The sequence below is a fragment of the Eptatretus burgeri genome, chromosome 5 (assembly GCF_056783735.1).
Source record: "Eptatretus burgeri isolate ZD-2024b chromosome 5, Ebu_testis_v1, whole genome shotgun sequence".
NCBI classification, from domain to species: Eukaryota; Metazoa; Chordata; class Myxini; order Myxiniformes; family Myxinidae; genus Eptatretus; species Eptatretus burgeri.
The window spans coordinates 37,452,201-37,477,729 of record NC_140965.1 but is presented as its reverse complement, the minus strand read 5'-3'; the positions used below and the strand labels follow the sequence as shown (position 1 = coordinate 37,477,729).

The 25,529-nt window shown below is 40.6% G+C and overlaps 2 protein-coding genes across 5 annotated transcripts in view; one reads left to right on the top strand and one right to left on the bottom strand.

Moving 5' to 3' along the window:
• RDH10 (retinol dehydrogenase 10) overlaps positions 1–4,747 on the top strand; it is a 74,062-nt gene extending 69,315 nt beyond the window's left edge. Inside the window, exon 5 of the mRNA XM_085881489.1 lies at positions 165–4,747. Within this exon, the coding sequence (XP_085737615.1) occupies positions 165–339 (175 nt within the window). The 3' untranslated portion in view covers positions 340–4,747. The remainder of the gene's footprint in view (positions 1–164) is intronic.
• Positions 1–25,529, bottom strand: part of LOC147026252 (uncharacterized) — a 152,906-nt gene that overhangs the window by 68,163 nt on the left and 59,214 nt on the right. The gene's annotated exons all lie outside the window — the stretch shown is intronic.

The following is a 25,529-nucleotide window of genomic DNA, read 5'->3' as shown; positions in this document are numbered from 1 at the left end:
GGGCCTTGCTTGTGCTTCCTCAGACTTTCTTTTGATTAATCATTGGAAGTCTTACTTGTGCATCAAGTACTTTGTAATTTAATATTGTGTTGTGTGCTCACTGACATTCAATTGAGTAATATTTGTTCTTACTATTACCCATTTTCTCCTCCTCTTATTTGCAGCATCCTTCCATGGGACGCTGTTGTCTGCATTTATCGCTTCCTCGGTGCAGACAAGTGCATGTATCCATTCTTTGCTGAACATCGTCGAGGCCTCAACAATAACCAGAAGGAGCCTTGGACAGATGCTCTACCCACAAACCCTTGCGTGGACCATGGAAATGCAGATCTGGACTGATTTATTCATGGTTGACTGTATTAATCCTTTATTATCTTCCTCTTTATACTGCGACGTTCTTTTCATTCATCTTACTCTAATTCATCATTCCACACTTCTCTTTCCTCACTCAATTTCCACTATCCCAAATTTCATCTTCATTCCTGAAAACTGTTCCTAGAAAAAGCACTCATGAGCTGTGCCAGACTATCTCTAAATTTGTCTTTGGATCGGACATCTGTTATCGTTGTCAGTGTAATGTATTCAGTGACAGCGTGCTGACGTCAGTTCCGGACATGATGTGCGATTTCACCAAATGTGTGAGCCACGTGGTTCTGGGTGTTCACGGCACGAATTGTCTCAACATGGAGACGCTTGCCTGGTGGGGCTGGGCATTGCTTTGAAATCTTGGACGTGAACTGGTGTTGGCCAGCGGTGAGCAACATGCATGGGAGCCATCTGCCCAGGAATATAGAAGGCTGTAGGACTTTGGTGGATCATTTGCACATCTTTCCAGAATGAACGTCAGCACGCACTCATTACATTCCGCCATCCTTATCAAAGTCTCCTCCAACAGTAGGTTAAAATGCCCTTTGCAGGTAACTATGACTTGAATGGTTGTTCTTCTTCTTCGTCTTCCATATGCTGCACATGGCTGCAAGTAGCACCATTTGTTAGGGGAAAAGCTGTGCCATTGAGGCAGATCCCCCCTGGATGTTATAGCAGGAATTCGGAATTTGGCCAAGGTGCCGGCGATAGCCCGTCTACGACTTGATTGGTGCATTTCTAGCAATGCACGATTTCGATCATTTCAAATCAGACTCGTATCACAAAAGCCTTCTGATTTCTAAAACTCAAATGTAAAATCGATTTTGTGAATTTTAAGGCTTGCACCAGTATTATCAGTTCCTGACAATTCATAATCTCCTTGACAGAGTTGGAGGTCAGAGGGTGAGGATGGGAAAGAGGTCATGGAAGAATCAGCCAATGATGAAGACAAAATAAGGAGAGAGAAAGGAATACAGTCAACTTTTGATTGGCAAGTTGAATACGTGCCGATTCGCATCCAGTAATTTGAAGTGGACCTCATCAAAACCTTTCCAACCAATTCAAATACTACCATTTCAAATAGAGCCTCTTGATTTTGAACTATCACTTCTACTCTATACCAATCTGTTTACTCAGTTTTACTGAACGTTACAGTATTTGGATGCAAGACCATGTGTCCTTTCATCCATGTTATTTTACCGGACTTTGGGCTCGACTGAGAGCTTCGATAACTCGAGGTGACAGTGGACATAAAAAAAAAAAATCACGAAAGTTAACACGATAAAATCAAAATTAGATTGCTTTACCTCCAGGAAATACACACAATGAAGATGGAAATCAAGCTTATCATGAAGGAAGACGACAGATAGACATCTTGACATGGCTATTTCCATGATGGAAGTCTGAATATGCCTGGTGCTGGCTTAGTGGCCAGGCTGGTCGGCTTGGGATTCTAGGATCCTGAGTTCAAATCCTGCTTGGCTGTTGAATTAATACCAGGTGGGGTTGACTCTGCCTGTCATCCTTCTGAGGTTGGCAAAATGAGTACCAGCTTGCTGGTATCCTGTGCCGGAGTGGCGACCCGTCCATGGTTTTGCCCAATAGCCCAGGAATCTGCTTCGGCAGCACCAAACACTCTGCACAGAGTATGGTCCCAATGGATGGATGGAAGTCTGAATTGAACTCTCATTCACATTATGATGCTTTGCACTTTTAGCATATCACCCATTATTGTGGGTTACAGCTATATGGAATCTGCTCAAATAAAGAAGGCAAATCTGGGTCAATAAACAGGTTTTGAGGAGTTTCCATATGATAGAATGTCAGTATGTTTCGGAAGGTTGTTGTGTGCAACATATAAGTTTTAAGCAGTTTATGAGTGTTCACTCCTTCAACAGCAATTTAAACATGAGTCCCACACCTTGAGAAGTTATGTTTGTTGGCCATGGTGACATTACAGCATCTTGAGCATTGGTTTCCTCTTGAGCTCACCAAATGAATTGCGCACACAGTAAAGCATCACCTCAAATGTCATGTCATCAAGGTTGCCCAAGTTTCTTCTCGAACATAATTTGGAATGGCCTTATAAATGTTCCATTTCATGTGGACATTTGTGAACATTTTGCTTGTTGAACACAGCTGTGACATGATCCAAAGAATGAAGCAGGATGGCAAAATAACAAACAGCAGTGCAGTGCTGGATTTAAACTCATACACCGTGTTGCATGGCATTACAGTACACATACCATACTCCAGTGTAACTTGTCTTTCATACCATTGCAAAATGATCAAGTGTTAAGTGAATGCACTGGCTACTGTGGTAACACTGAATCAGCAGGCGTTGACAAAGCAAAAGTTACAGTTATGCACAGGTTAAAGTTACAGCCAGGGTTCGCGAAAGGGTTAGCCTTGGAGCTTTGTTAGTTAACATGGAGTGAGCATTATGGTTAGAGTTAGGGTTAAGGTTATGCTGGGTTAGTGAAGGGATTAGTCTTGGGGTTAATCCTACATCTGTGCTGAGGTTATCTTTGTTCGTCAATGTTCAGGTTTGCATGAGGGTTGTTAGGGTTTTTAGGGTTACACCTAGGGTTAGGGTTAAGGTTATGTTGAGACTGTTTATAACCTTTAAATTAGGGGTGCATTTGTGCCAATGCTAACTTTGTTAGTTAGCACTGGACGTAATGTTAACCTATTCAATTTATAGCATTTCTTTACTCTTCTTTGTTATTACATTCAATATCATTGGCTCTGTTTGAGCATACAAATACAGTATGCATTTCAGCACATATTTCTATCGCATAATTAGCTGGATGCACATTCGCTTTTGTTTTTTTTTTGTTTTTTTCCAAGAACTGTCTATTTATTATGTCCCCAAATTGGATGCAACTTTTGACCTCCCCATCACCCCCATGTTCCCTTCCCTTCTGCCACCCCCCCTCCAAGTGTCTGATCTCCTTCCAAGCCTCTTTCCCTTCTCTCTCCACTTCTCCCACACTCCCCTAAACTCCTCTTGTTGCTCAGTTTTTAGATTTCCCATTTTTCTCCTTCCTCCACACTCATTTCCAAACTTCATCATGCTCGATTCAATTGTTCCAAATCTTCATCCTCAATCCATCGTACATATTATCCACGACACAAGAAATCATTCCTTAGCCTTTTATTCCAAAATGGCTCAATGCCATTTCTGGCTACTTGCTCTGTCCTTTGTGCTCTGCTGTTAACTTCCGTGAATGTCTCCTCCATCTTCATCTCCACGATATTTGCAGTTTAACAATGTCTATAATTTTACACGTATTTATTCCTCCTTTCATGTTTCACGCTGTGCAGTCCTTTTTAGCACAATCTGATCATTGCAGACTGCGGCGGATACAGAATAGTGCTCAAATAAATCGGGCAAATTTGGGTCAATGCACAGGAAGTTTTGAGTAATGATTTGCGCTTTCTTTTCACAGTCCCTGTTGCTGAAATAAAAGGCACTAATTATTTTTAGCAGTCACTCATGCTTTGCAGCAAGCTCCAGTTCATGAGTTACCATAAGGGCCAGACAGATACATGAAGCACGTTCATTTTGTATTGTTCTTCAGGTGTATAGTTTGTTCGTAAAGCGACCATCTTTCCAATTCTCATACTGTTGTGCTGTACAATAAGTACTCGTGGTGGCCTGTATAATGCAATCTAATGATTATTTTATTTTTGTATATGCTCATAACTGTGTGAGTCTTATAGCTCGACATGAATATTTAATATCCTAAGCTATTCCTTTTCTTCCAAGTCAGGGAAAATAATAATAACAACAACAACAACAAGCACCAATTCAAATTTTCACCAAATTTATACAACCTTCAGAGTAGATAGATATATTCAAATTGGCAGGAGTCGACTGTATTAAGAGTAGGGCACAACATTTCAGTTTATGCATTTCACCTGCTGTTCACTCATAGATATGCTTTGCTTTGAATAAATATCTGAAGCAAAAGCAGAAGGTGAAAGTTTATGAAGAATGCTGTGTGGCCTTTCCATCTTTTGCTAGTGCTCAAGATGACTGGCAGGAATCTGTTCTTCTTCTGTTTGTATATACTGTACTTGGTACGATTGGCCATAATGCAGTTACTGGTTCATAAGAGTTGGGGTTTGCCACAGAATGTGATATTTCACAAATGTACAGCAGTGGCAATTTGTTGGAATCATGTGAGCGGCTTAGGTCTTAATCGCATGCAGTTCAAGGCCGCATTGGGCTCAAAGGTTTGATTCCATAAGTTTGATGTACTAAACTGCTTATAAAAGAAAATATGAGTTTTCCATCAAATCGAAGAGAGCTTTGGGGCATTGGATTTGTACATTATTTCGAAGGAAGTTAATAAAAAAAGATTCCCAAGTTGTATCCATGCAAGTTGTGTTTGGAATTTATTTTCAGGACTTGTGAAAAATATGACACGTGAGAAGACGCTGAATGCAAACATTTTCATTCACAACAAGGAGAGAAACTGTGTTGATCCATTACAATCTGCACTCATTTGTGAACATTTAAGATATCGCACAATCTAGCGTAGGCGTTTGAGCTGGTATTATGGCCAAAGTACGCATTCCTTGTACGAGGCTGACTGCTGAGTGCATGATCATATATAGCTTCAGAATACCTCGTGGCTTAAAAACACTTTCTGGTATTGTGGCACCAATGCAGCAACAATGTCTCCATTGAAGTTTTATGACTTGTATGAGTCTCCGATGACAGATCAGATCACTTAGATGTCATGACTTGTGGAAGAACCAACCTTGTGGAAGGTGTATGTGTGTGTGTGTGTGTGTTTGTGTGTGTGTGTGTGTGTGTGTGTGTGTGTGTGTGTGTGTGTGTGTGTGTGTGTGTGTCACCAGTTCCTGATGAAATTACATTTTCAGAAATGCTAATTCTTTGTCGCTCTTGTGTTTACAATTTAGTTCCATTACTCAAGAAATGTGTGTAGAATTAAAAAAAAAAATTCACATGATTTATGTGGCAGACCTTAAACATCCCATAGTGTCCTTCTCAAAGAGAAGGCGGTTGTCGCCAGTACCCTGAACAAGTCACAAATCGCTGCATCAGCGGCATAGCCGTACCGAAGTAGTATTGCAACCTTAGCGCCGAATTTTCATTGAATGCCAGTCCAATGTCGAGTCGCTCACAACGATGACCCAATGATAGTATTTAAATAATATCTGAATCTCCTCCGTAAGTGTGTCAATGTTACGAAGTGTGGAGATGATGGAGTTTCTAAAATACCAGTTTAAAAAAATATATATTTACATAATATGTCGATGACACTTTCCCTTAAAATAAAAGACGACGTTTTCTGCACAACAGCTTTGTAAAGCGATGTTTACACAATACCATACAGGCCTGTGCTAGTTGAAAACATTTCCTGTTTTGTGTGCTGGTAAGTTTGGACATTTCTCTGCCACTAAAAGCAGATGCATTGGGATTAGAGTCGATATAACTAACATTGGCTATCAAATGGTGATAAATGGCTCGCAGAAAAGGCGGACAGTTTAGGGTGAGCAAGCAAGACAGGATAAATGGTGGAGATGAATTCCAATGGCGAGAACTTGTATGTGTTTTACCTTGACAATGATGCTAAAATAAGGAAACCCAAACCAGAGATGAAAAATGAAGTAGGGAATGTGTAAACAAATAAATAAAATTACAACAAAGATAAGCCAATTGAAGGTCACAATGAATAATGGACGATGTCACATGTTTCAAAAACTAGGTACGACTTCAGATGCTGTTGACCTCGCAGTAAAAATAAAAATAAAAAACTAAATAAAAGCCATAGCCTATCATCGTTTTAATCTGAACACAATCCTTCTTTGTAATGTCGTTTACCCTCTGTTTATAGGAGCTGCATCCAAAGTTTAGAACAGGGTTGTATAACTATCACGTGTCGTGGAACATTTCTAGTCTCCCCGCACGTGACAGACCCACTCCCTCCCCTTCCACACCAGATAAATCCCGCTTTCCTCCATTTAATTCCATGTGAACTGTTCAAAATGTTCCAAGAATTATTTTTTTCATTGATATATATTTTCATTTGCAGACACTTTCCAATGGTTCTGTGAATTTTTCTCGGTGTATTGGTTTCAATGTCCACCAGCATGCAAAATTACCTTGCTTCCCCATTTTCTCGGGTCGCTCACCTGCATTTTTTTTCATTTATTTGTATTTTCATTTGCAGACGATTTCCAACGGGTCTGTCATGTTTCCTGGTGTATCGGCTTCAATGTCCGTCCGTACGCCACAAAATTTCAGCTTTGTACGTTACCCAGAAGGTACTGAACTTATATATCAGTCAGTGAGCAGTGGTTAGGAGCTTTATATATTTGATATACTATACGTATGTGTTGAGAAATGTAAAGTTGGAGTTTCTTTGACTCGTGTATCTCGTTCCGAGAACAATTTGAATGCCTCCCTCATATCTCCTTCAAACTATCTTCCCTTTTCTCTCTTTTCTTCTTACATTTTCAAAATCCTCCTTTTCAAAGTTATCTCCATTTTCATTTCTTCCTATTTTCTTTATTTATATTTCATTTGGGGTAGTGTGTGTCATCATCACCATTATCATCGTGAGGAAGCAGTTATTTGGATAAGGTTACAGTCCTGGACGGGCCTCCACTCCGACACAGGATACTTGACTGAGTGTGCAGGAATTTGGAAATTGTTCAGAGTGCCGGTGATAGTTCGCCTACATTTTGTGAAGGACGCCGTGGGATTTTGTCTTCCACAAACTAATTCCGGCAGACAGGACAGCCAGTTTAATGTCTATCCCAGGGATGGTACACACACTATAATGCCTCGCCCTGTGCTGCTGCCTGCAAAACAACTGAATGACAGTTTGTTTATCGCTGGGTCGGGAATCAAACCCAAGTTAGATATCTTAGATACGAGTGTGGTGGGCTGAGATGGAAGGAAAATTTAGTTGGGAATGATACCAGTGAAAGGAGAGTTGGTTGATGCAGGGAGGAATCAAGGGATGGGTTACAAAAATAATTGCACAATTTTTGCACAAGTAATAAATACACGTCGACTTCATAAGAAAACCCAGTAATACAGTACGTTCACCAGAATGCGGGGTTAAGCAATTGGTTCACTCTGTCTATCAGTCTATGATCGAGGAATAACTTAATATAAATTTAATTTCATATTTTGAACACTGTAGAACATGAATCAGAACATAAACTGAAATTTTGCAGAACTGTACTTTGGCGCTGAATTTGACAAATAGTACGGAATGTCATCCCGAGTGCACATGCACACAGATTAGTAAGGTAAGTATTTTACTCTGTCTCCCTGTCTGGAAGTTAAAGAAAATTGAAAATCATTCCAAACAGGAAACTTACTGTTTCTCGAGATGTCATAAAGGACACAAACAACAGGCACAAATAACAAATGTAACATGTTAAATAAGGTGTTGTAAAAGACGCTGCATCAACGGCGGTAAACTTCCAATTCAATGGTTAATTTTTTAGATCCTCATGGAGGATCTCGAAGTCTTACTCATGTTGTTGTTCTTCATCTTCTTCTTGTGGACTTTTTTTAGATCCTCGTGGAGGATCTCTAAGTCTTACTCACGTTGTTGTTCTTCATCTTCTTCTTGTGGACTTTTTTGTTTCACAGCCTACAGTTTTCATCGAAACTTCCTGAAACTTGGCATCTATATGTAAAAATACCCTGCCAGACAGTAATCATCTCCGATTTTGAAAATTCCTTCTAGAAAAAAAGTTATGACATCAAAATATCTCCGCTAATGGAAATCGCCTAAAAAATTATCTCCGAAACTAGGCAAGCTTTTTGAATTCTGTTTGCTGGAATCAAGCCGGGCATTAGCACAGATAATTTATCGCAAACCTGATACATCACAATGACGCCATATTCGTTTTTATGACGTCATCATTAAGAGGACGAGGATGTTGGCTCATTTGAGCTTGTTTTTTTTTCCCTTCCAGCCTTTAAAACTTTTCTTTTATTCCAGTTGAATTATACATTTAAACACTGTAGAACACAAATAGTCTTGTTTGCACTTCCAATATCCTTCAATTTAGCAGTACTTGTGGAAAAATTTATGCTGTCTTGACCAATCAAATTTACCGCATGCTCTGAGAGTGGAATAACAGTGACATTCAGACAAAATGGGGCCAAGCAATGCAACAACAGAGCTAACTTCATCCAAAAAGATGTTTATTTATGCATGTTTTTCTCAAAGATCATTCCAAAATCGTCAGTTTCTCCAAGGATGGTTGGCAGAAGGTTCAGCTCTGGACTGTTCCGTTTGAGCCATCGGACTTGTGTCATTGTCATCATGCCTGTTATTCAAAGTTCACAAACAAAGCTAACATAGATCATGCTCAAACGGAAAGCAAGAGTTGAAAAGACCCTTCCCATGTCCTTTTTTGTCAACACTGTGTGTGGTAAGGTGTTCTATGAACTCCCTAATTTATCAATTTCTCAACCCAAAATGACATCCGAAGGAAGTTGAGTCAACACATACAACATCAGTAAATTTCTCAGTAATTTATGTGGTGGTGTGTTTAATACGACTTGTACATTAGTGTCTGTGGATGACACATGTGACATTACTTATATGTTTGTGGCTCTATGATTGGCAAGCAAAGGTGTTTGTTTTCATTGTACATTTGCAAAGGATATCATTCATGTGCTAACGGTTCGGTGTTGGCTTAATTGTAAGGGAGGTGGGCTTGGGATTCGATCAGGATCCTAGAATCCTGAGTTCAAATCCCACTCGGCTGTTGAATTAATACCAGGTGGGGTTGACTCTGCTTGCCAACCTTCTGAGGTTGGCAAAATGAGTACCAGCATTCTGTTATACTGTGTTGGAGTGGCGACCCGTCCAGGACTGTGTCCAATAGCGAAAGGAGACTGCTTCGGCATTTGGATTTTGTTTACAACGAAACTTGTACTTTACATGAATAACATTAATGGGAAATAATGATCATGCTGTTTGGCCAATTGTCTTTGTGATTTATGCAGACAGGCTTGATGTTTAAATTCACTGGAAATTTCATCATTATTCGCTGTTCAACCCCCTTTTGTGATCTAATTTTCCACCATCTTGATTTCCAGCACATGTATTAAAGTGGGAAACAGATGATTATGGATATTGGCTGCAAATACTACTACTACTACTACTACTACTACTACTACTACTACTACTACTACTATTACTAGTTTAAGAGACCTTATTATTCCCTCCAACCTTGTGCGGTTGGCCAAGACATGTTTTTGGAACAAAGAGTTTCACGAACCAGCTGGTCAGGCTGACTGGTCATTTGGCTAAACATCCATCCAAAGGATGGCACACACATTGATGGATCGCCCAGCATTTAAAACACCAGGGTGATGGTTTATAGCAAGGTCGAGATTCAAACCCAGACTAGACAGCTCAAAGGAGAGTTATGCATCCACCTCAGCTATTCTGACAGTCCCTACCTGAACCTCCATCTGGATGTTACTAAAAACAAAAATCACTTCAGTGCCTACTTTCACAAACTCTTCTGTTCCAAACCCTCTTGCCCCACTTGTGGCACAAAATGTGTCTGAACGTTTTCCAACCTCTCGTCTGTGGCAATCCATTGATCTAAGAACTGTGACTAAATATGTCCGCCATGTACAATTATTTACAGCTGCTGTTTGTACTCCTTGTTCGCCAGAAAATTACTGTTCAAATGCCTTAAAAATTAGCAGATCATGGTTTGAGAAAATGTTCTTGGATACGCCGAGTCGTCCGTCGCTTGGCAGACCGGTATCATCAATTCCGGGCAGGCCGTCCTACAAATTATGGGACCGAGATATACCGTACTCACAATATGTCCCAGAAGGGTAGAGAGTTCTATATAATTCAATAGACAGCACTCGTAAAAAGAATCACTTTTAAAAATATTTACATATACACCTCAGTATAATGTTCTTCGGCTTGCAGGGTGGCTTCGAAGAACACACACTCACCTCAAAGCTATCTAGCCTAGGTTTGAATCCTGACCACAGCTATAAACTGTCATCCCGGTGGTCCCTCAGATGGATGTTAAACTGGCAATCACATTTGCCGGCATTATTTAGTGGATGTTAAGGATTCCAGGGTTTCATTTGTGATGAGTCGGGGAGCTATCACCAGCATCCTGAACAAACTACAATGATTCCTGGCCTAACTACTGCTGGGAAAGTAATAGCAAACCACCCTCTACAACCCTTGCCAAGAAACTTCTTCGGCAGCACGGACGCTCTGGAACAGAGAATGGTACATCAGAATCAGAGATATAGTTTACTTTGGGGGGGGGGGGGAAGAGGGGCTTGACTTCGACTATCATGAGTGACTCATCCATAGAACCTCTTGAATGCCCCCTCGTACGTCCTTGTTTGGGAATGTCAACATTTTCAAAAACGGATTAAAAAAAAAAATTGGCCAGACGTTTGGCTTCCAAAAATTCTTTACAACGTCTATGATTATTTTTCGTTTGGTGCATTCAATAATCGCGTTGAAAACACGAGTAAATCTCTTTCCTTTGTTATTCGATCTGCAAACAGAGAGACAGATGAATTGACAATGGCATAACAAAAGTTATATGAACCATATGGTGCGCATTTATGAAGAGGGTTAAAGTTGTCTGTAGCCAAACTTACAAGATGAAAAATAAGATTATTGTGATCGTTCACTTCAAAGGCATTAATTGTACAAGTTAAGTTTAGAGAACAACCCATTAAAATTGCTGCTAAAAATGTATAATTTTTTTTGGACTAACGTTAGTGATTGACTTGTTGTACACGTATCGAGGCTCATGGACCAACAGAACGACAGGGAGCAATTACTGGATCAGTAGGATAACAAGAAACTGATGCAACAAAGCAAAAGGAGAGGAAATCACCAAAGGAGGGGGAAGAGGTGAAGGGACAAACCTCGTAGAACGTGAAGGATAAACGATTATAACACCACGTACATGCGCGAAGATAAAAGGCTTCCACGGCCTTCATACAACACAAGGGTGCACGCCGTATATGTTTACATGGATGAACAACTTTGGGCCAAAGTTGAAAGGGAAGAAAGCATCGATGGATATGGGAAATCAAAAATGTGTTTTTTGTTAATTTGGTCACAATCCTAAAAACGTAGGTCAAGGACACAAATGAAATATCAGGTGCATAACTTCAATGCAGGTCCATTATTATGATGCAAGAACATCTTAGAAGGCCAAGCGGTCTTTGAGATGCCGCAATGGAAAGATTGAGCGATGACAAAAACACTTTTTGTTTTAGACCACCATTTGACGTTGACCTTTAATCTGGAGGGGTATGATGTAAATCAGGTGGTTCTCAAACTTTTTTTGACTACCGCCCCCTTCTGCCCTCTTGGACCGGCCCAATGCCCCCTTGTCCTATCGTTCGTGGTCGGACACCCAGTGGGCAATAGGATAGTCTGAATTTATGTAGATAGGAAGAAAAAATATCAGAAGCCAAATATTTTCTGAATAATATTTTACTTTATTTTACTTTACATTTCCTTTACTTTTCTATTTTATTTTGCACTTCCTACAATGCTTCAGCAGAACAGGTCCAGGTGAGGCAAACTGGGAATCTGTTATCACAGGTCCAAATACCGTTAATGTGAAGGGTGGGCCTGGTGACTCGCTGTGAGATTATGAACGTCTGGCTCCATCTCAGTGAGGTAGAGACGCAGATCGCCCCTCTTGGTAATGTCAAGGCGATTTCGATACTTGGTCAGCAGCACCATCACGGCGCTGAACCCTCTTTCAACGAGGTATGATGTGGGGAACACCATCAGCAGCAGTTCTGCCTCTGTCCACATTGCTGGGTATTCGTCCCGCTCCAGAATCCAGAATTTTCCGTATTCATGCTGCAAGAATCTTGCCTTCGCCTCATCATCATTCCACAAGTTGATAATTTCGTCCTGTAATTCGCGCTTCACATCTCGAATGTCACATTTGAATGGGTTCATTACCCATGCTGGCACCGACAGTTCTAGCATGTCTCTGAAACGCTGCTCCATATCTCCACGAATCTTCTCAAGGTGATTGCAATAAACGATCAGCTCTTTATCAGAAACAGCAGTTTCCTTTGCCAACCGGGGAAAGTGGTACATATATTTGTGGCCGAGGGTTTCCCTGTGCAGAGTCGCCTCGGTTACGAATGCGCCGATCACTTTCTTTGCTTTAATCAGCGTCATATGGTCACCCTGGAGTTGTTTGTTGACATCATTCAGTATACTGACTATGTCCGCGAGGTAAGCCACATCATGCTCAATCACATTCACTTTCTCCGATAACTCTATCAATTTCCGACAGAAACTCGACCACTGTCGAGAAGAGGGCATGGAAACCGGTCAAACAAGTGCCTTTGGACAACCATCGAACTTCGGTATGCAACAAGAGCCTCTCGAATGGTTCATCATTCTCCTGGCAAAGCTGACGAAACAGCCGATCATGCAGAGACGACACCTTGATTTTATTCACTGCTTTGATTACTATTTGGAGTGATGTATGAAGTCTGGTGCTGAGAGCTTTTGCTACAAGATGCTGGCGGTGCACGACACAGTGAATGTTGAACACGGACGGTACCTGGTTCTTCAGAAGCACAATGAAATCACGCTGGTGGCCAACCATTGCTGGTGCCCCATCCGTTGCGCAAGCGAGAATGTTCTCCATTGGTATGTTCTTATCAGTAAAGTACTTCTCCAATGTTTGGAAGATGGAAGAACCATTCGTATCAGTTTGGAGAGAGTGGGCAAACAACAATTCTTCCACCATTTCCTGATCACGGATGAAGCAAACGTAGCAGAGTAACAGAGCTTCACTGTTACGCAAAGTGGACTCATCCAGCTGGATGGCGAAGTGCGTGCTTCTCAGCTCACAACACAGCTTATCTTCTCCATCTGATGACATTTCATCAATCCGCCTGGCCACGGAATCATTGCTGAGTGCAATCGACGAGAGAACTGGATATGGATCCTGGCCCAAAACAGTTTTTATCACTTCCCCAACAGCCGGTTTGATCAACTGCTCGCCGATTGAATACAGTTTTCCAGATCTGGCGATGAGCAATGACAGCTTATACGACGCTTCCAGTCCTTTATCCACGAGCTTTTGGCTGGCTTTGAACATTGTCGTTACTGTGGATCGCTTCTCAAATTTCTCTTTCAGCAATTGGAAATAGCTGACCTCTGCACGAGCCTTATCATTGTGCTTTTTACTCAGGTGCTCGCTCAGTCGAGATGGTTTCATTGCTTCATTGGACAGCGTGATACCACACAACAAACACATCGGTAACTGCGTGTTCGTCAGGGATGGAATGAATCCATACTTGATGTATTCAACGGAATACTGATGACACATTTTCTTTGAGGCCGACATCTTGAAGCCGACCAGACAAGAAGCTTTTTGAATAACGAAATGAATACGCCAAGATGTCCATAGACTAACACCAGTGATAAGGCCAAACAATAATTATATATTTCCGGTCTCTGGTCAGCGTGTGCATCGATTTTCACCCTGCGCGTCAAAAAAATTTTTTCTTCACATTTCCAACGGTAGCTACAACAGCGCACGCCTAAAATAAAATGCTGCGCCGGCCTCAGTACCCGCGCCGCCTCAGTACCCGCGCCGCCTCAGTACCCGCGCCGCCTCTGTACCCGCGCCTCGCTGGGAATTGCGCTGCCGGATCATAACACATGTATATGGTATTCACACCCTGTGTGTATTAAAAAAAAAACACTGACTTGCATTGTTGGTAAACAAGTCTGTAATATGCTTGAAGAACTTCATGATTTTCAGAATAAATACATTTTAAAATGTGTTTATTATTTACAAAAAGGCCTACCTGTCCCATTGCCTGTCTTTAATTTCCCTCTGGACGGCGCCACGGCAAACGAGGAGGACCGCAACGGGCATTGTATGGCCAATTTGCCGAATGGCGCCGGGTAACCTGTTCAGACTGCAGAAAGCCAAATGAGCGCTCCTAATCGCCGCTGCTCCTCTAAATCGCCAGTGCCCCCCAAATCATTGCCAGCGCCCCCCCCCACCAATCGTGGAGTCTGGAGCGCCCCCCTGAAAGTTCGCAGCGCCCACTGGGGGTGGTAGGGACCACTTTGAGAACCACTAATGCAAATGAAGCATAAATGTGCCTTACTCTAGGCTATCGAGAGAAGGCAATTTCATTCTAATCAGGCAAATCTTCATCGCGTTTTGGTGCAAGATGTTAAAATGTCTATAATTGGGTCATGACCTCAACATTTGATAAAGGTTAAAAAAAAAAATCTACCCCGCACACATTGTATTTCCATTATTGATGCAAAATATAATTTCAAAATTTCCAGTCGGCTCTGCGATACGGCTTGGACATTGGCAGAAAAACATAAATGGTGGATTAGTACTCCTAGGGGTGTAAGATTTTGACCTTTAACCTGGAGGGATATGATTTAAATCAACTTTAAATGTGCCTTGCTATGAGCTATCTATAGAGAGTAATTTCTTTCTGATTGGACAAACCGAAGTCGAATTTTGGTGAAAAAAAAAAATCTATAATTGCATCATCGTGAAAATCAGGTCAAGGTCAAAGAAACATGACAACCCTGCATACTTTTTGCATTACCATTAATGAGGCAAAGCTTCATTTCAAAAGTCCTCAGACATTGGCAGGAAAAAGGGAGAAAACCTTAATGGTGGTTTAATACTCTTAGAGGTGGAGTGTAACACCTTGATCTTTCAGCCGGAGGGGTATGATGTAAATTAGGCATAAATGCACCTTTTTCTAGGCTATCTAGGGAGGAAAATTTTGTTCTGAACAGAAAAACATTAGTTGAGTTATCATGCAAAATGTTAAAATGTCTTGAATTGGGTCATGACCTTAAAATAGGTCATCAAAAACATTATGTCAATAATGCATAATTTCTATTCACGTTATTAAAGCAAATTTTCATTCCAAAAGTCTCAGCCGGCTGCAAGATATAGCTCATAAATTGATACAGTTGGGGAATTTGGAGTGTTAACAGTGCAGGAAGAAAAAAAAATTCTAAATGGTGTTTTTTTTATTATTCCGAGGGAGCTAAGAAACTCTGTGGTACCATTAAAATTGGGGATGCTAATTGTAGTAGCAAACCTTACAACAACAATAAGCCTTCCCTTTGCAACAATGCCAAAAGAAAGTCAACACCACCTTTCAAATTTTTCACCTTTTGTTTCCTTACAGCCTGGAATTAAATTACATTAAATCAGACTTTTTCCACCTTTATTTACACATGGAAAACCACAACTTCCAAGTGAAAAAAAATTCTACAAATTTCAGAAAATTAACTAAAAATACAAAACTAGAATATCTTGGTTGGATAAGTGTCCACCCCCCTGAATTAATACTCGGTGGAAGCACCTTTTACAACAATTACAGCTGTGAGTCTGTTGGGATCGGTCTCCACCAACTTTGCACACCTCGATTGGGTAATATTTGCCAATTCTTCTGCACAAAACTGATCAAGCTGGCAAGTAGCGTCGGGAGAGTTGATGGACAGCAATCTTCAAGTAATGCTTAACTAGAGAGTTTACAGAAAATCTTACCCCACACAGTCTTGAGAAAAAAATGACATGTGTGGGGTCGGCGAGCAGCAACTTTGATGATTTTGGTTGAAATGATGATTGTTCAAAGTCGAAAAAGGCATCCCATCGCCTACGGTAACCCATCGCCTCGCTTGACACATGCAGTTAAAAAACAAAACAAAACAAAACAAAAGCAGGTATACAAAGACATATGCATAGAGCAGTTAAATCACACGGACTGCAGAGGACACAAGGATGTTTGGCAAATGTGAAAGGCACAGTTACAACAGGAGGAAACTAAATAATCTAGCGAGGAAAACTTGACTTTGCTGAAGTTAAGCAGGTCCGGGTCTGAAGGCCCCGGAATCAGAAGCGACTTATTATGTCAAGCCACATACTTACTGATCACCCCTCGTACAGACAAGGTTCCAATACTCCAATTATTAATGACTATCATATCATATACAGGGAGAAAAATTAATTAAAGGTTATTTTGATGCAATCCACTTGTAATGTATCAATTTAAAGTTGGTGGGGTTAGAAGTTGCTCTCCAAAGGGTGTTCAAAATGTTCTGTGAACGAGATACTCATGATAATATAAAGAAATAGCAGCTTTTTTATTTTTCAATATTGAACTATAAGGGTTGGTAAGATGGCTGAGATGTATGCCAACTTCCTTGAGAGCTGTTTCGCCTTGGTTTGAACACTGACCAAGCTATATAAGCTGACATCCCGTTGTTTCACAGGCAGGATCATTCATCAATGTGTGTGCTGTCCTTCAGATGGACGATAAACTGGGTATCCCATCTGCCAGCATTATTTGGCAGATATTGAAGACCTCATTGTGTCCTTCGTGAAGACTAGCAGAGCTATCACCGCTACCCTGAACAAATTTCAAGTTCCTGCTCTGACTTCCTGTTTCTGAGTGGTGACCTGTCCATGATTCTAACCTGCCAAGCCAAAGAAACTGCTTCGACAGCACCGACACTCTGCACAGAGCATGGTTCATGATCTGATATGAAATGTACGAGGTGGCAGGATGCCTTAGAAGGGATATGCACTCATCATTGAGCTGTCTAGCCTCCATGGTTCAACTGGACGTGAACAGGATATGCAGCCATTTTGGAGGAAAGTATAAAGGAACAACTTGAGCATGAACTATGTCAAAGAAAGTGGTCAATGCAACTGAACAAACACCTGGATCTTACAAAGACATCTTCAGTACAATCGATAGAGCAAAATATGATACAGAACTGGCACTGAATGAGCTGAAATCTTAGGACACAGATGCTAAACTGTTACACAACATTTAAGCTCATGGCATTGTGAATTGTTTGGTGTTTAGACGCATTCTTAACCAATTGAATGACTTCAAGAGCTATAAAGGATTAGAAGCCGACAATCAATTTATATCCGGCTGGGTTCGACATGCGTTGGCAGTTGAAATTAACATCAAGCATGTTGTGACACCAAAGGTAATTACGTGTACCAGTAAATCATGCATTCATAATCCTCTGTTTAAACAAACCAGGCCAACATCATAAGACCATTTATCAGAAATTTTGTGATTATCGTGCAGTGTGCGGTAATGATAAAACAAAAATAATGAATAACTGCCAAAAAAAATCCTTCATTCTGTTGACTATGATTGTGTTGCGCTCATTCATTCAACCTAATATGGAATAGGCAAAGCCTAGAAGCGAACGGAGAATTCTTCTTATATTCGATTCTGACTTTACCTACAACTTGTTCACAACTGTATACTTGCCAACTATACCGTGGTACGTGCAAGCGCCGCACAGCTGATGATTTTGACAGATCTGAGGTCAGACAGGTGCAGAGCAGACGATGCTGCAATTTCTGGTTACTTCGGCCTGGATTCGGGATCAGCGATCAAATAATGTAAATCTTGATTAAAAAAAAAAAAATTTTTGATGATGTGGGAGATATCTTTATTACCTCAACATTACCTTCACAATGACAATTACACCACCAAGAACAGGATGTCATCTGCAAAAAAAAAAATGCTCAACATAACCTTCACAATGACAACTACACCGCCTAGAACAGGATCTCATCTAAAAAAATTAATATTACCTCAACATTACCACAACTACACCACTGAGAAGAGGATCTCATCTAAAAAAAAAATATATATATATATATATATATATATATATATATATATATATATATATTACCTCAACATTACGTTCACAACAACAACACCACCTCAAACAAGATCTCATCTGAAAAAAATAAATATATCCTCAACATTACCTTCACAACAACAACTACACCGCCAAGAACAGGATCTCATCTAAAAAAATAAATATTACCTCAACATTACCTTCACAACAACTACACCGCCTAGAACAGGATCTCATCTAAAAAAATTAATATTACCTCAACATTACCACAACTGCACCACTGAGAAGAGGATCTCATCTAAAAAAAAAATATATATATATATATATATATATATATATATATATATATATATATATATATATATATATATATATATATTACCTCAACATTATGTTCACAACAACAACACCACCTCAAACAAGATCTCATCTGAAAAAAATAAATATATCCTCAACATTACCTTCACAACAACAACTACACCGCCAAGAACAGGATCTCATCTAAAAAAAAAATATTACCTCAACATTACCTTCACAACAACTACACCGCCTAGAACAGGATCTCATCTAAAAAAATTAATATTACCTCAACATTACCTTCACAACAACCACTACACCGCCTAGAACAGGATCTCATCTAAAAAAATTAATATTACCTCAACATTACCACAACTACACCACTGAGAAGAGGATCTCATCTAAAAAATATATATATATATATATATATATATATATATATATATATATATATATATATATATATATATATATATATATATTACCTCAACATTACGTTCACAACAACAACACCACCTCGAACAAGATCTCATCTGAAAAAAATAAATATATCCTCAACATTACCTTCACAACAACTACACCGCCTAGAACAGGATCTCATCTAAAAAAAATTAATATTACCTCAACATTACCTTCACAACAACCACTACACCGCCTAGAACAGGATCTCATCTAAAAAAAAATAATATTACCTCAACATTACCTTCACAAAAACTACTACACCACCTAGAACAGGATATATATGACCGTTTTTACAGCTATTTTTCCCTGCTGTGCAGGGGTTTGGCTTTTTCTTGAGGCAATGTTTTTATGGCCGGATGCCCTTCCTGACGCCAACCCTGGTCACCTCTTACGACACACCGGGATATGGTACACCTATTCTAACCGGGGCATACACCGGGACCAGTACACTGGCACTCATTTCGCTGACCTTGGAAGGATGACAGGCTGAGTCAACCCCCTGGTGTTAATTCAGCAGCCAACGGGGCTTGAACTCAGGACCCTGGGATCCCAAGCCACCAGCCTAACCACTAAGCCAACACCAGGCTTGCCTAGAACAGGATCTCATCTAAAAAACATAAATACGAGAAGCGAACGTAGAATTCTTCTTACATTCGCTTCTGACTTTATCTATAACTTGTTCACAACTGTATACGCAATTTCCAGTTACTTCGGCCTGGATTCAGGATCAGCGATCCCATAATGTAAATCACGATTAAAAATTATTTTTTGATGATGCGGGAGATATCTTTATTAAAATCAGTGGAGGAAATATACACGATGTCTGATATTATTTGGGTCTTTCATGTCTCCGACGATGCCTTTATCTCCCGGCATGCATCATTCCCCATCACCAAAACCCAGAAGCAAAAGGGTCACAGCCGACGACACGGATTCCAAATTGCCAGGGTATTGTGTTGTTGTTGTTTCCTATTCTCTCATGTGCACGCGTTAAGCATGAAGCTCACTAGGTTCGCTATAAATAATTTCACGTATTTGTGGGTTTGTTTGTGGATCCGTTTGTGCCTCTTTCACAGCTGAACCGGAGCACCGAGAGACCCCAAAGTTTGGTTGTACGTCCTTCAGAATCCGTGCAATGTTTTAAGCTACCACACGTTGGTCTTGAAGGCCATGTTGAGGCCGTCAAAGGCCATGTATATTGGGATGTGGGGACAGGCAGTGCCGCCACTGTCCCGCAGGCAAAAGGTAACCACCATGAGGCCAATAATTCCAAATCTTTTCAATATCCAACACATCCCAAAAACCCCCGCTGGGAAAAGCATACCACCATGAGGGCAATAACTCCAAATGTTTTAAATGCACAACACGTGTTGGAACTCCTACGTATTTTTTCCCCGTCGAAGTGCCAGGATCCACATGAGTTGGGAATAAAGTAATAATTAATTGTGTATGGGGACTAGTCATGTGATTTTGAAAATAAATTTGTTTTTACTCAATTTCCTTGACAAAGATCTCGATCTTCACTGTAAACAAATCAAATGTAAAAATTACATTAAATTAATGAGGGGGGGGGGGGCAGCGGCTTGGTGAGCATTCCTGGCTGTGGTTTCGGGACATGTTGGACATTGAAAAGCCATGGAGTTATTGACCTCATTGGAGTTACATTTTACCTGCGGACTGACAGCAGTACTTGCTGACCCCACATCGCAATATACACTTTATAGCGGCCTTTGGTGGTCTCAAAACAGGCATCAAGGCCATCCAACGTGTTGTAGCTTAAAAACCTTGCCCAGATTCTGCCAGATTCTGCCTTTTTCTGCCTTGCCCAGAATTTTTCTGCCAGATTCTGCCTTGCCCAGATTCTTGCCCAGGCATGAAGTACCTACACCCAAAATGTGGGGGCTCCAGATCCTACGGTTTGGCCATGGAAGAATAACAAACAAACAAACAAACGCACAAACCCTGAAACACTTGAAAATATTGACAAGGTTCTTTTTTGCAAAATATTGCTTTTGATAATCATGATTTCTTTTGAATATTGTTGTGTTGACTGGTGCTGCATCCCCATGAGTGTCATACAATAAACTGCGGAATGTACATTTCACTTTGGGCAAAACGAGCAGAATGAAATTTGATGATGATGATGATGATGATGATGATGATGATGATGATGATGATGATGATGATGATGATGATGATGATGTGGAATTAAAAATTCCTCCAAATGCGTCAAAAAATATCAGGAAATCTGTACCAGAACTTTCTGGATTCTTACAAATAAAACTTCATTTGATGGTGAGCAAACCAGCAGTGCTGCCCATTATTCCAGAATATGCAAACGAGTACAGTAAAGCACTTACCCTATCTTTCAGTGGGTCTAACTTTTGCGCTTTATGCAATCAAGTAATTTTGGTGAAAGTCAAGTCCAGTGGATAAGCATAATGAAGTTAAGCACGTTTGATGTGTGAAAGTTGCATATCGCAAAACGACTTTAAAAGAAAAACCACGAAAGATAATTACAAAAAAACAATAATTACAGTACTTTACTGTTTGCACCACAATCAGTCAGTGAGAAATTCCTACCTGCTTTAACTGATCTCAGAAAGTTGAAGCTGTGACAATAAATTTCAAGATTTTGCTCGATAAGTGAAGTGAGATCAGTATAGAAGTAAATGAGAACTCAGCAAAGTCAGTGAAAAGAGCAACACACAAAAAAATCAGCAATAACAGGTAGAAAACTAGAATTTTAAAGAAAGAAAACTAAAACTAGATATCTTTTTTTTCAAGAAACTAGAATTTTTGTTTTTTCAAGGTTACTTGCAAGAGAAAGAAATTTTCATAAGTCCAAACGAGAAAATGAAAATGGAAAATCTTCAATTTTGAGTGGTATTATTACTCTGGAGTTGCTTAACCCACAAATGTAGATTTAATAAAAAATATTGAAAAATGATAGGGTTCTGAAGTTGATGAAATGTAAAGCGATTTTAGAAATCCAAAACAAATGTTATTGGTTCAACGTAATGAAAAAAGGTAATTGCAGGTGCAGGGTTGTCTAGAAATCCACATGAGTTTGTGTTTGATATCCGGTGGGTTGAAAGTGATGGAGGCTCAATGATAGGATCAAGACAGCTGTCCACCACTAATCCAGCTCATCTCCCATCCATACCAATGATCTTTTCGACCCTCACTAATCCCCCCCAAACCAACCTTTTTCCAGGTTTCAAGTCTTTCGGGTTACCCCCCCCCCCCATTGCAACCCGCTCCCTTACCATCCTCTTCTTTTTTGGTATTTGCAATTCTGCTTCTTCTCCAATTTTCCTCTCCATTTCCATGACTGAGAGTTCACCTGTATACAGCTTGTTCACCAACTGTGTCTTCCTCCCCTTGCTCTCATTCTTCCCACGTCCTATATTCATCCAAATCTACATCTGTTTTGTCCCTCTACCCTGCTCTTGGTGTGTGTGTCCACCCCCAACTCTCCTTCTACGGTTATTTTCGTTCTGTTATGTCCTGGTCTGTTCTGTGTTCTCGTTCCTTCATGAGCCTTGACTGTGTGTGTGTATTTTGTATGTATTTTTTTGTATTTTTCTATATGTATGTTTTTTAATGGCCACAATCATTTCAAAGTTATTGTGGGGTTGGCCGGGGGAAGTTTAAACCTGACTTTTGATGAAGGGTAGGGCATGAATTGGCCACGCTGCCGGTGATACATCACCCATTCTTAAAGAAAGACACTGACCATGGTATCTTGAACGTATTCCAACTGATGCCGAATGGCAGCACAGAAAACACCAGTCAAATGTCCATCCAAGAGATGGCACACAAATTGATAAATCACCTTGCCGGTGAAACACCATGATGACAGTTTACAGCGGGATTGGAATTAAAACACAGGACAGACAGCTTAGAGGTGAGTATGCATACCTGTAGACCATCCTGATATATACACTACATGGCCAAAAGTATGTGGACACCTGCTCATCCAACATCTCATTCCAAAATCATGGGCATGAATATGGAGTTGGTCCTCCCTTTGCTGCTAAAACAGCCTCCACTGTTCTGGGAAGGCTTTCCACTAGATGTTGGAACATTGCTGTGGGGATTTGCTTCCATTCAACCACAAGAGCATTGGTGAGGTCAGGCACTGATGTTCTGCGATTAGGTCTGGCTCGCATTCGGCGTTCCAATTCATCCCAAAGGTGTTCGTTGGGGTTGAGGTCAGGACTCTGTGCAAGCCAGTCAAGTTCTTCCACACCGATCTCAACAAACCATTTCTGTATGGACCTCGCTTTGTGCACAGGGGCATTGTCCTGCTGAAATAGGAAAGGGTCGACCTCAAACTGTTGCCACAAAGTTGGAAGCAGAGAATCGTCTCTCATGTCATTGTATGCTGTTGTGTTAAGATTTCCCTTCACTGGAACGAAGGGGCCTATCCCTAACCATAAAAAACAGCCCCAGACCATTATTCCTCCTCCACCAAAGTTTACAGTTGGCACTATGCATTTGGGCAGGTAGTGTTCTCTTGGCATCCATCAAACCCAGATTAGTCCTTCGGACTGCCAGATGGTGAAGCGTGATTCATCACTCCAGAGAGCACATTTCCTCTGCTCCAGAGTCCAATGGCGGTGATCTTTACACCACTCCAGCCGATGCTTGGCATTGTGCATGGTGATCTTAGGGTTGTGTGCGGCTGCTCGGCCATGGAAACCCATTTCATGAACCTCTTGAGGAACAGTGCTTGTGCTGATGTTGCTTCCAGAGGCAGTTTGGAACTCAGTGGTGAGTGTTGCAACCAACGACAGACAATTTTTCGGTGCTAGGTGCTTCAGCACTTGGCGGTCACTTTCTGTGAGCTTTCTGTGAGGTCACTTTCTGTAATATATATATATATATATATATATATATATATATATATATATATATATACATATATATATATATATATGTATATATATGTATGTATATATATGTATATGTATATATATATATATATATGTATATACATATATATATATATATATGTATATATATGTATATATATATATATATATATATATATATATATATGTATATACATATATATATATATATATATATATATGTATATACATATATATATATATATATATATATATATATATATATATATATGTATATATATATATATATATATATATATATATATATATATATATATATATATATATATATATATATATATATATATATATATATATATATATATATATATATATATATATATATATATATATATATATATATATATATATATATATATATATATATATATATATATATATATATATATATATATATATATATATATATATATATATATATGTATATATATATACATATATATATATATATATATATATATTGTTATATATATTGTTATGGATTCATGCCCGTCGGCGTGCGAACGACCGCGTTAACCAATAGCAGCCGGTTCGCCCACCGAACGAGCAATCTCGTCGTGACTTTCTGGAACCATGCCAGAACCCTGTCACAGGTGGGTTCTCAACCCCACCACGGCCCAGTCCGTATTCTACCCGCGCGAAATAGGGGCAATCGCCGAATCTCGATATACCGAAGTACTCGCGCAGGTAACCTACCGAGGGACAGTACCGCGACGCAGGTCGGCTTGGACACGAACCGCTCAGGCGGTCCGTTCCGTTCTGAGATAACCGAGCAGGTATTATCGCCCGACCTCGCCAGATCCGATTCTATTTAACGGGTATTTAAAAACCCAACTAACATTCCGCAATGCAATATGGCGTTCCAATAAGGGAAAGAGGACACGACGAACGGGTTAACATTTAAACCAGCACATTTATTTACTCTACGTATGCAGGAACAATCATGCAGTCATTCAAAACAACCAACATGCACGAATACAGAACAAGCAATGAATGCAGCACAGCACGCGGGCAAGACAAAGCGTTACAACCGTCTATAAGCAATTATTAATGTACAGTCACTTACACAGTTTTACTTACGGTACTCGGCGCCACAACATTCATTCGAAAGAAAAGCAGGAAAAAGACAACATCATCAAAGGCAATGGGGTCAGACTGGACCTCTTGGGTCTTTATGCCGTGGGACTTGGCAGACCGAACGAGTCCCACGAGACCGTTGCAGGTTACCTGCACCCTCGTGGTGTCTGGCTTGGGCGACCCGCGATGTCCTGTCCCCACAGCAGCTAGCGTAGCCGCGGTCGAGTTCGGGCCTTGCCAAGCGGCCGGGTGATTCGGGCCTCAGTCGGCAACTCGTATGGGAGGAACAAACGGGTCTTTGCTCTTTTAGAGTTGATGCTCTGTAAGAACCCGTCCGTCCCTCAGTGATGCTCGAACTGCGCCGAAGCCCGATCACCTCGGACCGCCTGTCGCTGGCTGGTGAACTCTCTCCGGCTCTCTCCACACGAACGCGTGGTTTGCGTGACACAGCAGGCAAGGCTGCACCTCCAGCTCGCGTCTCCTTTGCGACGCCTGGACTCTCCACCCACTGCAAGCTCCAAGCTCCCAATTCCGACACGAGCCCAGACTTCCACGCAGCTCCTTGGCTTCTGGCTTCCTCCAGACTCCCCAACCTCTCCAGACTGACTCAGACCGACCGAACAACTACTACCGATCAACTCGACGTGACCCAACT